A 15,251-nucleotide genomic window follows, 5' to 3' on the forward strand; every position below is an offset into this window, starting at 1 on the left:
CTTCTCATAGAACTTTAGCAACATTAAATTGTTGCCAGCAACATACAGCATGCTGCATCCTTGTGTCTTAAGAACACAAATCAGTAAACATTGTAACAACGCGCAAGCAGGTTGTGTACTTCATCATCTCTCTTCTAATTTTAAACGTTATCATTTTTATTTCCGGTCTGTAATAATCTACAACATATATTGTTTGTCAAATATTTGGAATATTTTAATTAACATAAAATGTAAGTCTTAAAATGAAAATATGAATAAAATATTTTTAATTATTAATCCCTCTCACTCTTATATGAAATCAAGTGATTTATCATGCTATCCTTGATTATTAGATTGTCTAAAAATATATTCAAGTTTATTTAATCGTACTATTGGCTAATTTAGTTTAAGTGCGCCCAATTTAATCGCTTTGTTTGAACCGCTCTCGTGCTGCGCATTTAACTTTGATTACGTGGACAAGTGTTTGCTACGCGACGCTCTCTCACTCTCTCTCGATCTGTGTGTGTGTGTATTTGTGTGCTGCTGTTTCTGTTGACGCTGACTGCCCCTACTCTACGTTAAGCGCTCTGCGCTGTTTAGTTAACGCCGACGCCGCCGTCAATTCCATCAGTTGCCTTGCGCACTTCGATCGTTGCAGTTGTAACCGTTTCTTGTGCCGATTGCTCGCCGTGTTTATATCCGTGATCGATTCAGTGGAATACACAAAGAAATAACAAAAACTAAACAAAAGGTATAAACAAATTGACTAGATAATAAACAAAGTGTACACAGCAAAATGTAGCTCACTAATATTTGAGATACAAATAGGAAATGATACAAAATGAAAGTGTGTACTTTGAATGTCGCTGGCGTGTCTTGTTCATTCATATTCACATCGTGTTTTACACATCAGCGAATGCGGCACACAGCAGAGAAGCAAAGAGAGCGTATTTGGGGGGAAGATTCCAGAGGAAGAAAACTGAACGAAACGTTAACGTGAACGAATTTTTACTCTCTTATCTCCCGGCCGGCCAACAAAGTGTTGCCGGGCAGCGGCAGCGGCAGAAGCAGCAGCAGCGGCTGCAGCGACATTTGCCTCGTCGTGTGGAGCTAATCACAATTTGTTTGTCGCTTAAAGTTTATTTCTTTATTATTGGATTTTAGTGGGGAAAACTCATGACGTGTATCTAAGTCTCTTGCTTCATTTTCTGTGCTCTTGGAAAGTTTTCAATTCATTAACGTTTAGCTGCAAATTATAAAAGTCGATGACGATGTCGATGTCATTGCAATGGGCCAAAGTCGTGGTCAAAGCGACTTCATACATATATTGGTAGTACATAACGGTACAGGCGACAGTTCATTGAACCAGGCTTTAAATGATCTCTCGTATCAAACAAACAAACAATAAAAAAGAGGCACAAGAGCAAAACAACAAATACATGGTGGCAACACGCAACTGGTTTTGCTTTGAACGCCCCAAAAAAGAAGAAACAACAACAAAAAACAAGAAAGAAAATCCAATTCCAATAAGCCGAATATTCAATGCGCTTGTAGAGCACTGAAAATTCATTACATTTACATATTTTAGTAGAATCTTCACTTTTCACCTTAAAGATATGCATTAGCGACATGTTTTTAAACCAGGGCAGGGAACACTGATTAAATTTTTTAACCAGCATATCTTAGCTAAAGTAAATATTTACTGAAGATAAAAAATCAAAAGTAAATAATTGCTAGAGTTAAAAAATCCCAATTGAAAATGTTGTGGTAAAAAAGAAAGAAAAAAAACTCAAGTAAAATTTTAATGGTAAGAAAAATTTGAAATAACATTGTACAGGTTGGGAGATAAATGAATAAATATTTACTGGTGCTGGAACCCAAACCAGTACCAGTAAAAATTAACTGTAAGCTTGATTTTTTAAGCATTTCAAAACAACTAAAATTACAATTGATCCAAAAAATAGCTAAGACAGAATCGAAGCATATTTTAAAATAATTTACAATCTGTAGTCTAAAATTCTAGACTAAATTTATTATTATTAAATTATTTTTGTGCTGGAAGATTTAACTAAGTAAAAAAGTTTAATCAATATAAATTTTAATCAGTATTCCCAGCCCTGTTTTAATCCAAGCTGACTTCGAATATAATAAAATTTTCATAATCTTTTTTTGTTACTGCACTTTTTAAGTTTATTTTTAAAAATCTATTAAATTGAAAAGAAACATTCTAACAATAAGCTTAACATCTCGTTTGTACACATTGCATAATGCGGGACAAAGTCATGTAACTCAGCTAATAGCGTATCTGAATTGTAGTTAATATAAAAGGGTGTACGAAAATGAAGAAACAGAAATGTTAATGATGTTTTCACGTAATTGTGCCGTTACCAATTGTAAGGTGCCATCCCAATTCCCCACCACATCCCACAGCTGTCGTTTCATTAGTGAAAGTTTTTTTTTTTTTTTTGTTATTGTTGTTGTCATTTGTTCATATTTGAGCTTATTTATTGCAAATCATTTTCATGGAACGCTTTCTTTCAAACGCATAAATCTTTTGAATGGACCATTCAAACTGACCAAGATGTCAAATTTTCAACTTTCATGCGCAATTCCCAAAAAAAAAACACCTACACTATACACACGAAAAAATCCAATTTAGTAAAATAATTAACATGAAGAGTTTTCGAAAGAGTCCGTAACCGATGTTGGTCATCGTCACCTTTTGCGTTTGCGGACATTACGCATACGCACCATAAAACACACATACAGTCAGACACACGTACATAGCTGCAATAATTTGCAATTTTGGCATTGCATAATCCTCTGCAGATGGATAAAACCTGAAGCGAGCGACTCGTAAATGAATTGTAGATTTGCATAATGACCAATTTTTTACTCTTTACTCTTTACATTTTACATTACATTATTTTTTTGCTGTTTTATTATTTAAACTTTGCACTGTGCGCCTCTTCTTTGATTAGCTTTCAGTTTTCAACTTTGTTGCTTGTGTAATTTTTAATTATAGATGCCTATAATATTTGTCAGAAACAAAGCTTGTAAGTCGCTTAATTGGCACTGCAATTGCCATTCAAAGTTTAAACAAGCTTTCAAAAAAAAAAAAACTCCTTTTATTTAATTTTTTTTTAATTATTCTAATAAAAAATATTTTAAATTTATTTTCAGCCATGTTGAAGTCAATCCTTGTTTTCTCCTGCCTTCTGGTGGCCTTCAGCGGCGTTCACTGCGACGATCTGAAAGTGGATGTGATCAGCACTCCCGAGATTTGTGATCAAAAAACAAAGAATGGCGACTCTCTCACCATGCATTACACGGGCACTCTTCAAGCCGATGGCAAGAAGTTTGATTCAAGGTAAGTTTAATGTTTATAATGTCACGTGTTAACACTTTAAAGCTGAAATTGACCCTATATATAGAGAGTCATATTTGCATACTGTTACACACATACAATAAACACACACACATACACGCATACAATGGGGATTAAACATGTGCCGCATAGGCTTCGACGGCGGCTCATTGTCGTAAATTAGACGCCAACTGATAAGCGATCTCAATTGTTGGCCAGCATTTTCCATGGTCTTCTTTTTGAGCGGTTTGCTATTGTTGTTCTTGTTCTTGTTGTTGTTGTAGTTGTTGGTAATGCAGCGCAACAATGTCCACATCGATTGTTGCTTGCTGCAGTTGTTGTTACAGCTGCTTCAGTTTCCTATATAGAGACAAGCATCAATATTAATTATTATGCATTTGATAGACAGTTGTTGAAATATTTATTTAAAAAGTGGAGGCTCACAGTCTCGGTTTTTCTCTACTGAGAGAGTCTTTAAAATCTCTGCAATGTGCTTAAAGTTCTTAAAGGTGAAATATTAACTTAATCAAGTGACTTTAAAATTGTTATTTTCACTTCTCTTTTTATAAATTTATAGTATTTAATTTTCATTAAATGTTGTCCTTAAAGCTGCTTAAATTTAAGATGCAGCTCAATTTGCTTACTTTTGGAAAGCCTCGGGCAAAGCCAATTAAAGCCCAACTCGTTAAAAAGTATTAAGTTTCGTGCAGGTTGGATGCTCGAGTTTACATACATTTATGCCCTACACTTCTCTTTCCCTTCCCCAAACTGTGAGTTCTATATTAAGAATGTAATCAATTTCGTTGGTGCTGCAATCGTTTCATTATCAATTTCACTCTTATCACATGAAAAGAATAAGCCAACAACAAACAATATAGAAATGAATGCAATCTACATATGTATTTGGACATCATAGTCAGAGATAAGCACAAGCATAGTTCACAGAGACCACGACATCCAACTAAATATTTATAAAAAATTATATTTATACAAATTTATAAAAAACTGAAATTGAAACTGTTAGAGCACTCCTAATATAATTTACAAACAGATTGCAAATTGATGACATCATTTCAATAACTTTTTGGCTCTCTTTTTGAAAGAAGTAATTAATTTATTGACAGCTTTTGAATTTTCATGGGCGAATTGTATAGATTTGATCTCTAAAATGAAAGCACAGTAAATATTTCAATTATGAAAATTCCGTAAATGAAGAGAGGACACTTTATAAAAGTGTTTTCATCTGTAAACCATAGATCTAAATAAAGGTATTATTATTATTTTTATTATCAAGATACAAAGCTGAAATTTTAAAAATATCTAAGTAGTTCTTTAACTACAGATCATTATCTGAGTTTCAACATATAAAGCTGAAACTATTCTAAATTTTAAGTATTTTTTGCCTTGGTCATTTTCAATTGTAAATTCTTATATGATAGCATATAGCACTATCTAGGCATGGTTATCGTTCTTTTTAGTGCAATAATTTTTATTTGATTTATGCCTAATATTATTTATTTTGATTGCCCAACAAGGCCAACGGTAAATTGAGTCTTTTGTGCAGGAAATCGTTTTTTTAATACAATTTAAGCACATATGCTAAACAAAAACCACACACAAGAGTCAGCACTCTTGGCCAGGTTTGACTTTACCTGGCCAAAACACACTCACACACACAAACCTAGAAACATTTACCTAGAGAGAGTCACAAATTATCTGAAAGTTTGTGCTGAAAGTTTGCAATTGCTGTTTAATTTAGCGTGCTGCCAACATTGGCCCCAACTTCAGCCTGTCCCTGACTCGAGCTCTAACTCAATCAGTGCGTCAGGACAGCCCAAAGATGTCCTTCTTTGCCATCATCCCCACATAAACGAAACCACTTGTTGAATGTGGTTCGACGTTGTTGCTTAATGCCTTCATTCTGTTGCTTCTGTGGCTTAAATGCCTGGCCGCACTTAACCCAAGCGACAGGCACTTTGCACAGCCCCAAGTGCAGCGAAGGATGCTTTGTCAGAGGCAACAGGACGACAGCAAAAATGTATGCAAAAATCTTTAGGAATTCGCTGCCTTAAGCGTTGTATACTTTGAGTTTCTTTATTTTTGTGTACACGGCGCCGGAAATTAGCTACCTTGCTACAGTTTATTCCATTTTTCTTTTGCTTATCCTCCCTGATAATTAAGCTGTATTTACCCAAATGAAAGGCTTACTAAGTGCAGGAGGTTAGCAAAGGCTCAAGTATTCTCTCTTTGTGCATTTGACAGTCTTTAAATGGCAGCTCAATTGCCTATTGAAGTGCCATTGGCAGGCAGCTGCTGAATGCCATCTATTGCTCCTTGAATATCATAACATTTTGCCAAGGATTACGAGTGAGAGTGGTTGATAGTGCGACTCGACTTAGAGTTACTCCTTATGTCAGCATTATAAGTCTAAAGCTCTTGTAAATCGGTCCAAAGATTTTGTAAATAGCATTTCATATCATGTAAAATTTAATCGACTAAAAAAAACTCTTTATGCCAAAATTTTAAGTCTTAGAGATTCTTAGTTATGTTGTTGAAACACTTGAGAAAAGGTTCAGAGAATCTTTAAACTTTGTTTTTAAATAATAAACAAATTGACAGATATTTATTTGGTCGATTTTGTAATTTTTGTTTTAAAATAAAAAACTTGCATACGAAATTTTCTTCAAAATTTTATTAAAATAATTTAGTTACTTTCAGTGTTTTTACTCCTGCACTCTTAAAAAATTTTTGCCACATTCGAAACTAGATTTTAATTAATTTTGCTAGTCAAATGAAGCCAGCAAATGTTTAATTAGTGGTACAGACTGTAAAAATGAACTTGAAACTGTCCTAAGCACACATAGAAAGTTAACTGATGAAGTTGATATTCAATTAGAATGGTTTCTTTATTGAAAATAATTGTAGCGTGCAGTTTGTTGTCTTATTGCATACGTGCCTCACTGACTATAAAAAGGATTACAAGACAGACCAGGCCAACTAATTTTACTTCGCGAGCTCTCTCCAAAAAAAGAGCACTTTCTTCTGTTCGGTTCTACAATTAAAATGCCCTTGCTTGCTACTCAATAAGTTATTCAATAATGAGCGCGGAGCGAGTCCTGTCACGTGCCTGGCTCCTTTTATTTTCATTGTTGTGGCTTGACATTCAGTCTGTCGTCCAGGAGTTACATTCGTCCACCTGTCATTGCCACTGCCTCGTCACGTGCGCCCACACTTTGTCAATGGAGAACTTCTTGTTGCTTTTCTCTCTCTCTCTTTAGGTTCTATTCCTGTGCCAGCTCCTGCTCTGGTTCCTGGCAACAAGCGAGCAGCCTTTGACCCGTAGACCTTCATTTGGCTGGCATAAATAATGCAGTCATCTCGCTATATTCTAATCAGCCTGACGCGTAACATGAGCAGCTCCTCTTACACCTTATGATATATGCCTTTACATATGATGGGAATGGGGCACAATTCTTGCCACTTCCACTCGCCGCACACTCGAGACTGTTGTCATTGTGCACGAAAAATTAATTTGTTAGCTGCTGCATGAAAAATTTGATACTTTCTTAAAGTTCTTGCAAATCTACGGCAGGAGTTGGTTGCCTAAGCTAGGGATATGTTTTTTTTTTAAGGTATAAAAATAAATTGTGTACATATAAATCCTATCAATTGTCGATCGCGATGCAAAAAAATATTAATTTAAAAAAATATTAATTATGCTTAAAACTTTAATGTGCTTTTAAAACTAGTTTATTTTTTATTTATTTATTTAATGTCAATTAAGAACAGTTAACTAAGACTATAATAAAATTTTGAGAAATATGTAAAATTAAAAACTAAAACTTTAAGTTAAATTAGAAATGATAAAAGAAAAACAAATTAAAAATGTTAAAGTATAAAATGTGCTTTTAAAACTTATTTGTTGTATGATTTCTAGTTGCAAATTCAACTGAATAAATACAAATAAATAAATACAAATAAATCATAAAAAATATGTAAAATTAAAAACTAAAATTTTAAGTTAAAGCTGAAAAGAAAAAAAAAAACAAATTAAAATTGTTAAAGTAAAAAATGTGCTTTTAAAACTAATTTGTTGTATGAATTCTTGTTGCAAATACAATTGAATAAATACAAATAAATGAATTTAATTTCAGTGACCAGGTTGAGCAGCTTAGACTTAATTCACTACAGTTTTACGTTGTACTATAAGATACATTATTAATACAGTTCTATGCTCAACATGGTCAACATTACAAAACACTATGATTACGAGAATTTATACAGCATAGAGTAAATGTATATCTAGTCAAATTGTAGACAGAAGAAGCGACTTAGCAATTGCTGCCCAGCTTTTAAGCGCAGTCAAGGTTTTTTGAATTTATTACGCATACGCCGTGTTGCAACTGTAATGGAAAGAGAGGCGCAACTTTAACTTTAACGCTGCATTGCATCTTGTAGACCATTAAAATTGCAATTTGCAACTTGCAAAGGGTACAACCGGAAGCTTGGCAAACTTACAGCATGTTGCATGAAAATTTTGACAACAGGCAGACAGTCCGCCAGGCATTCCAGCCAGTTACCTTACCGCTTCCTCTTGCCAATCTTTCATAGTCATATCTTACGCTCTGTCGCCGTCGTTGGCTTCGCATGATTTGTATGTGGCACCAACGTTGACTGCGTCAAGTGCAATTTAATGTCCAAAAGCGGAGCGCGTTAAGAAAAAAAAAAATAAAAAACAAAACGAGAAAAGAAAAACATAACACGAAATGCCGGTACAAAGTGAAAGTTTTAGGCGGAGAGCCATTAGCCAAGGCAGACAACCTTGACTGTCACCATTTACTCTACACTTTTTATAGTTTTTGCAGGCGAAAGACACACAATTAGTGCGAGCAACAGCAAAAACAAAAACAAAACTGAAACAGAAACAGAAAAAAAGGGAAGAGGCTGCTTTGAAAGATGCGATGACCATGACAAACTTGGTTGAATCTGCACAATGCGTTGTCAGGCTTGAGTGGAGTTGATCTGTGCCTTGGCACAATTTTGTAGAGGAAGCATTTATGAGTGCTTAATGATCAGATCAGTTGTCGGTTGAGGGAGAAAGAGAGAGAGAGTCTGTATGTTCGATTGTGTATGTTTGTGTGGGCAACAACTTCAACTACAGGCCACTAAATCTTAAGCTCATTACCATATGAAGCAATCATTTTAAATTTGAACGCAGCACTGCAAAAAGTCATGTACAGTGGGAGAGAAAAGTTTTACAGCTGTTAAAATTTAGCAACTGAAAAAAAGCTATAAGTTAGTCATGCCGTGAAAAAAAAAAGTTGTACTGCAAAAAAATTAAAATCAATTCTAATTTAGTTAGATTTCAGGAGCCTTATATATATTTTTTTCAAGGCTACAAACCTCCAAAATTTTGTTAGAGGTTCGGTTCGGCGGCTAGAGCCATAGTTCACGAATTGGTTAGTATATCCCCTGAACCTAAGATTTGGGTTCGAGCCTTGGTTCAATTTCATACAAAATAATATTTTTATAGATATACATTTTTCTCTACATTTTGAAAAATTAAATTTTTTTTTAAAATAAATACAATTTTGATGGAAATTAAATTTATTTGAAGATTTAAATATTACTTATTTTAATCCGAAGTCTCAGATAATTGCATAATATTCTTTAGTTTTAGAAAGCGGTTCGGCTTCGCAAAGTAAGTAATTTCAAGGGTTCGGTTCATGATCTGGTTCAGGCTTCTTATAAACCCGAAGAGAACCGGTTCTACGAGGTTCGGTTCAGAACCAGCTTGCAGACTTGATTTTTTTTATCTTGTAACTGTCTTCCTCTATAAATAAACACAGTTAATTTAATTACATGTCAATCGAGTAATGAAGTTTTTAAATTTATTAAAGGACAGGAAATTTATAAGCAATTTTAAAATAAATAAGCTTTATGAGTTTTTAAAATTTGTCTGTAGCACATTAATATATTAAATGGGTTTAGAATTCAGTAATGAAGCCATACATTTATCTTTGCCTCATGAATGTGTTTGCAATGTGTAATTACAATGAATTTAACTATAAGATTTAAAGTGCTTTCAAATACTTTCCGATATTGACCACAGTGCAACGTCGACCTCCAGGTTAACGTCTAGAGAATCTCCTGACACTTGTGCTTCTTTTAAAAATATTGCAAAAACCTTTTCAGTTGCTATGCACATTCGTAGATAGTTTAAATAATTAATGTGCTTGCAAATGTTTTTTCATTTTTGTGAATGTTCAAAGTATATGTATGCAACAATTCTTATCCCCGGCACGTGATGCTGCCGCACAGCAGGCGCATAAATTTGTGGCACAAAACTTCACCAGCTGCGAATTGTTCGCACATTGACCAGGGGGTAGCAGAAGTGGCAAGTACGAGTACAACTTAGAGTCAACCAAGAGTCTTTCCAAAAACTGACAACTGCGCCTTGGTGCACCTTAATCGTTGGGGGTTTTTGTAAGCAACTTGTCGCTTCGGTCCCGTTGAGGTTTTTGCGGTTTGAAGAGGACGCATATTTGATTTTATAACTTCGGACAACGACGCACATAAAACGAGGTCATCACCGATGCCAGACGCCCGCCAAAGGATTCAATTTGATTGGATTGAAAGTCGAATGAAGTGAAGCAAGTGGCATGGTATGATTTACCAGAAAAAGAGAGCGCCCATCCTTTTTGGGTGGGCTGCTTGGGTTGCAAATCGGATTGGGAATCACGTAATGGGCAACGGGTATAACGGATGTTTTCCTCTTTTTTTACGCCCATTGAGCTGCATTTTAAATGCGTCGAATGCATAAAAATTCCAATGGCATTGCCTGGTGCTGGTGCGCAGTCGAATGAAATCGAAACTTATTAAATATTTAGCCATGACTTGGCTCAGGCAAAAATAAAAAAAAAATGCCAAAAAAAAAATGAGTTTACATTTGTTGTTTGACTTTATGATAATGCGTCGAGCATAAAAGCCAAACGCAATTCACACACAAAACGCCCACAAATCGCCGGCAATTCGCCAACTTGCTGTTTTCGTCGTTAGTTGCACAAGTTTTAAGCTTTCAGCTCTTTTGATCGCTTGTTTGTCCAGCTTAAAAAACACCTGTGCAATCTGCTGTTGCCACATTCAACAGATCCCCAAACTAGCTCCAATTGCCAGCTTCGTTGGACATCTGACCTTTTGTTTGCTTGTTGCGTCATCCATGGCGCTATATCAATTTTTAATGCTCGGGGACTGTGTGCATGGAGTCGACGACGGATACGGACATGGACATGGACATGGACACGGACATACGTAGTTGGCTGAAACAATCAACAATCAACACATTTAAGCGATTTTATTAATTTATTCAACGCATTGCGCGCTTTTAAACGTTCCTTAAAGCTGTTTAATTTACGTAAACGGTTTATTTAAAATTCAGAGTCATAAGTCGTATAATAATTAAGTTTTACTGATGAAATTTAGTATGCTGGCATTAGATATTTGAATGGATATATACTCAGTGGAAATCTACTTCTACATCATGTAGATCCTGAGAATTGTACAACAGTATGATAATAAATTTCCCTGGAAAACATATATTTATTATGCGTCCTCATTTTTAAGCCAATGTCTCTGATACTTTTAAAGATGAAAATTGATCAAGGGCTTTATTTGTGTAACACTTACCGTAAATCGCATAAATTAGCTGAATATGCGTAAAGCTTTACCTAAATCCTCCAATCACCTGTGCGTGCTGGGAACCCGCAGCACCAGGGAAAACCAAAGATACCAAGAGACAAACAGATAGACAGACACATGTGAAATGCTATAAAATTTTCACATATTACTAGAAATTCATGGAAAATAATGCAATAAAAATTCACAGCCAAAAGTCGGGATGCGACTGGGACTATGACTGTGTCTTAAAGGCCATAATCCCAAGCAAAACACACACACAAATACAGTGAAGTGGCGCCCCTGCTTGACATTTATTTCCTTTTCATACCCTTTAACAGAGGGTAGTGCAAAAATGTTGCTAAGGATATCAAACATTCTTTTGGGAATAATAATATTTGTAGATTGGAATATTTTGGAATATAATTAAAAATCGAAAGTATACAATTTTTTTTTAAATCAATTTGTATATCTAAATCAAAACTAACTTAAAAGCATATGATCGAAAGTATAAGCTAACTTTACAATAATTATTTTTATAATGCTCTATTTTGACTAAAATTTGATAAAAAAAAAAACCCGCTGAATATATATATCTGATAATAGATCTCTTGAGAAAAAAACTTTTAAACTGAGTTTTAGATTAGCTTATAGAATTCTAAGTCGCTTAAAGGGTATTCAGTCTGCGACAATTCATAGATATCCGTTCGTTTTTCTTGTTTTTACCAGACAAATTTTGTAGGGTTTTTATTTCATCAAGAGATTTGCAGCACTTGAGCAGCGAAAGCCACAACAGCAATAGAGAAGTAGATGTAGCTGGAGATGGCGATGAGGACGGTGACACTTTGGTTACGCTCCAACTCCTTGGTGCACTTGAGGTAGCGCTTTTTCGGTTGGTTGGATTATTCCGCGGGCAATGGCAATCCACATGCCATCATCATGAGCCGGCACAACTTGTGATTCTCACAAAAAAAAATAGAAGCAAAAAACAGCGAAACATGTAAAAAATGTAAAAATGTTTGCAAAATGCCCAAGAGATGCACATAAAATATTTAACAGTCGCTGCGACGCGACGCGGCAGAGTGTTGTTATAGGATAGGGGGTGAGAATTCAGGAACAGTAACAGGAACAGAAACTCAACTCAACGTCTGAACTTTTGTCAGCCCAAAAGTGTCGTCAGAGGCGCTTCATGTGGGTGTCCTGCGTTTGTCTTGTTAATCATTTGTTTAGCTTGTTGCAATCATCTCTGAGGCGTCGCGGCCTCTGTTGCAGCTGCTTTGGCTCATTAAAAAATGATCGTCATCATGGGAGAGGGGTGGGAAAACACGTGCGGAGGGAGCTGCTAAGAAGTTTCAACAACAACAACAGCTCAGTTGAAAAGGCAAAAAGTTTTCCAAACAACAGCAACAACTTGCAAGTTTCTTAGGCATGCCCAAGTGACACATTTCCAATTGCAAATTCTTCGAGAATTCACTGGGGAATCCCCCGCTAGTACAGGACAAAATACATTTATTATTGACTTACAAGCAGGAAAAATCAAAGTTAAACTTTACAGACAGTGCTAAGCAAAAGACAGAGATTAAGAAATTTCTAAAAAAAAAAAAATGTAACAGAATTTCTAGAACTATTAATTATGGTATCTCTAGAATAGAGATTTTATAAGCTAAGTTCTCAACACCTTAACAATTTCTTCGAAAGTTAATATTTCTTTTGATTTTTTCCATCTCTCTAGAATTTGACAGAATAATCTGAAAATTTGGCTTAGAAGTTACGAATTTTTTAGCAGAGAAATATTAAGATTTTTTTACTTGGAGATATATGTTTTCTTTTATATTGCTAATTTAATCACAGACTTTATCTTTACCATATTAATAATAGGAATCTCCCTAGCTTTATTCAGTGGTTTTTTTTTTATGTCTCTCACTCTTCTCTCTACCATTCTGTCAGTTTTTAATGCTCCATTTTGAAACTCATTCATATTATAAACGCACTCGTAAACCATATAATAATCATCAAATGATATGCCTACTTCATTGCAACTGCGCCACATCATACATCATGCTCAAAGACACATCTCGACGGGGTTTCATGCATACCTGAACAGCTGTTTACGGCCAAGTGGGGGAACAGAGACGGAGCAGGGATTGTTCTCCCTGATCTCATTCCGCTGGGATGTCATCTCTTATATTGGCGCGTTACAAATTAAAGTAATTCGCTTAACTTAAGCATCGTCAGCAACAAGGCCGTCAAACAAATAATTTCGCGAGCTTTTTACAACCCACCTTCCCCAAAAACCAACTCATCCCTCAAGTCTAACCCCTCTTTACATTTCCTTAAGCAGACATAAAAATGATGTATTGTTTTAAAATGTTTTTTTCTTGTTATTGTGGCTTGTCTCTTGATTATGTGCGAATTGTAGCGAGTTGACGGTCTACCTTATGTGGGTGTGTGTGTAATAAATGTTTGTTGTTGTGTGTGTGTGAACCACTTCACCCCTCTTGTCGACACACCTCTTTTTGCACTTGAAACTTTGCGACTAACAAGCGCCTAACAATTTTCCATCAAATTCTCAACTCTCAACTCATGCTCCTTTTTTTTGCTCCTTCTTTCTACGCTTTTTTCAGTTTCGACCGCGACCAGCCTTTCACATTCCAATTGGGAGCCGGCCAGGTGAGTTAAGTGTCCATTTGGACATTCAAATAGGCAGTTAAACTGTGCAGTTGAACATTTAAAGCAAAAGTCTTAATTCAAATTTAATTAAATTTTTTGTTAGAATACTTAATGAAATTATAAATTATTTTAAAATTGATTGAAATTATTTTTTTTTATAATTTTTACAAATTTACAATGCAAGTAGATTAGTTTATAATTTAATCATTGTCTTCTTCATTACAGGTGATTAAAGGCTGGGATCAGGGTCTGCTCAACATGTGCGTGGGTAAGTTAAACATGGCCTAAAGCAATCCAATCAGAGTCTAAGAATTACCCTTTTTTTTGTTAGGTGAGAAGCGTAAGCTGACAATTCCACCACAATTGGGCTATGGCGATCAGGGAGCTGGCAATGTGATTCCACCAAAGGCAACTCTCGTTTTTGAGGTGGAGCTGATCAACATTGGAAATGCGCCAGCTGCCACAAATGTGTTCAAGGAGATCGATGAGAACGCTGACAAACAGCTGAGCCGCGAAGAGGTAATCGTCTATGTATGGATCGCACTTTTATCAATTTTTTGTTCTACACTCTATGTGATATATCCGTGGGTCTCGGTTTGTTACTAACCTCATTCTTCAAACAAATTTCATTAATTTTTAACTCATATAACTAAACTTTGATTATGTGTTAATTTTTTTGGTATTAGGTCAGCGAATATCTGAAGAAACAAATGACGGCTGTTGAGGGACAGGACTCTGATGAGCTTAAGAATATGCTGCAGGAGAACGACAAGCTTGTGGAGGAGATCTTCCAGCACGAGGATAAGGACAAGAACGGTTTCATCTCGCACGACGAGTTCTCCGGTCCAAAACACGACGAGCTGTAAAGTTCGGTCTAGGACAAGTGCTTAAGTTATATCTATCTATAACTATCTATGTATAAATACAATAAACAATAACAACAACAACATCGAAAACAACATCAAAAAAACCCGCGACACATCAACAGTCAGATAACATCAGAAAACATATTCCAAAACTATAAAGAACGAGAACGGACTGACGCCCCCTTCCCGTAATTATCTACTCGAGGGGGGCGCTATTAGTTTCAAATATCATTCATATTTGTATATATACCACCATATACTCGTACATACATGTATTCATATAGTATATGCAGACACGTATATATTAAAAAAATGTTGAGCTACTCTTCCACTTTGGTTCCGTCTCCCGATTTATATTCCTGGATGCTCAATTCCCTTCTAGGCATAGTTCAAATTGTGTGTAGAATATGCGTTATATCTTTTTTATATACATTTATAGGTTGTTATAATCAAGTTTGTAACTTATTTGTGTTGTGTCGGCCAACTGAAATATTTTTTAATTGTGAACAACTGAAAAATTTAAATTAATAAACAATTATCACAATAATTTAATAATGAACTTGTGTAATTATTTCTTTACAGCTTACAATTCATTAAATGAATGTTTACTCTAACCTCAATTTAATAAAATTTTTTTCCAAAAATGTTAAATTTCTTTATGGTTTGAACTTTCTTCTGCTAGGTTTTTAAGCATT

General features: G+C 35.2%; 1 protein-coding gene across 2 annotated transcripts; it reads left to right on the forward strand.

Moving 5' to 3' along the window:
* The first annotated feature begins 573 nt into the window (after positions 1 to 573).
* Positions 574 to 14,646, forward strand: LOC117782932 (FK506-binding protein 2). Of its 2 annotated transcripts, none has more exons than XM_034620038.1 (6): positions 574 to 730; positions 3,163 to 3,349; positions 13,645 to 13,690; positions 13,916 to 13,958; positions 14,022 to 14,221; positions 14,377 to 14,646. In XM_034620038.1, exons 2-6 carry the CDS (start codon positions 3,165 to 3,167, stop codon positions 14,554 to 14,556), a joined length of 654 nt encoding a protein of 217 aa, XP_034475929.1. In that variant the 5' UTR covers positions 574 to 730; positions 3,163 to 3,164; the 3' UTR covers positions 14,557 to 14,646. The 2 variants fall into 2 exon arrangements, with proteins under 2 accessions (XP_034475929.1, XP_034475930.1); XM_034620039.1 differs by having other exon boundaries at positions 575 to 730; positions 14,022 to 14,209.
* Positions 14,647 to 15,251: the final 605 nt, after the last annotated feature.

This window comes from Drosophila innubila (genome assembly GCF_004354385.1).
Source record: "Drosophila innubila isolate TH190305 chromosome 2R unlocalized genomic scaffold, UK_Dinn_1.0 1_C_2R, whole genome shotgun sequence".
In the NCBI taxonomy this organism is placed as follows: Eukaryota; Metazoa; Arthropoda; class Insecta; order Diptera; family Drosophilidae; genus Drosophila; species Drosophila innubila.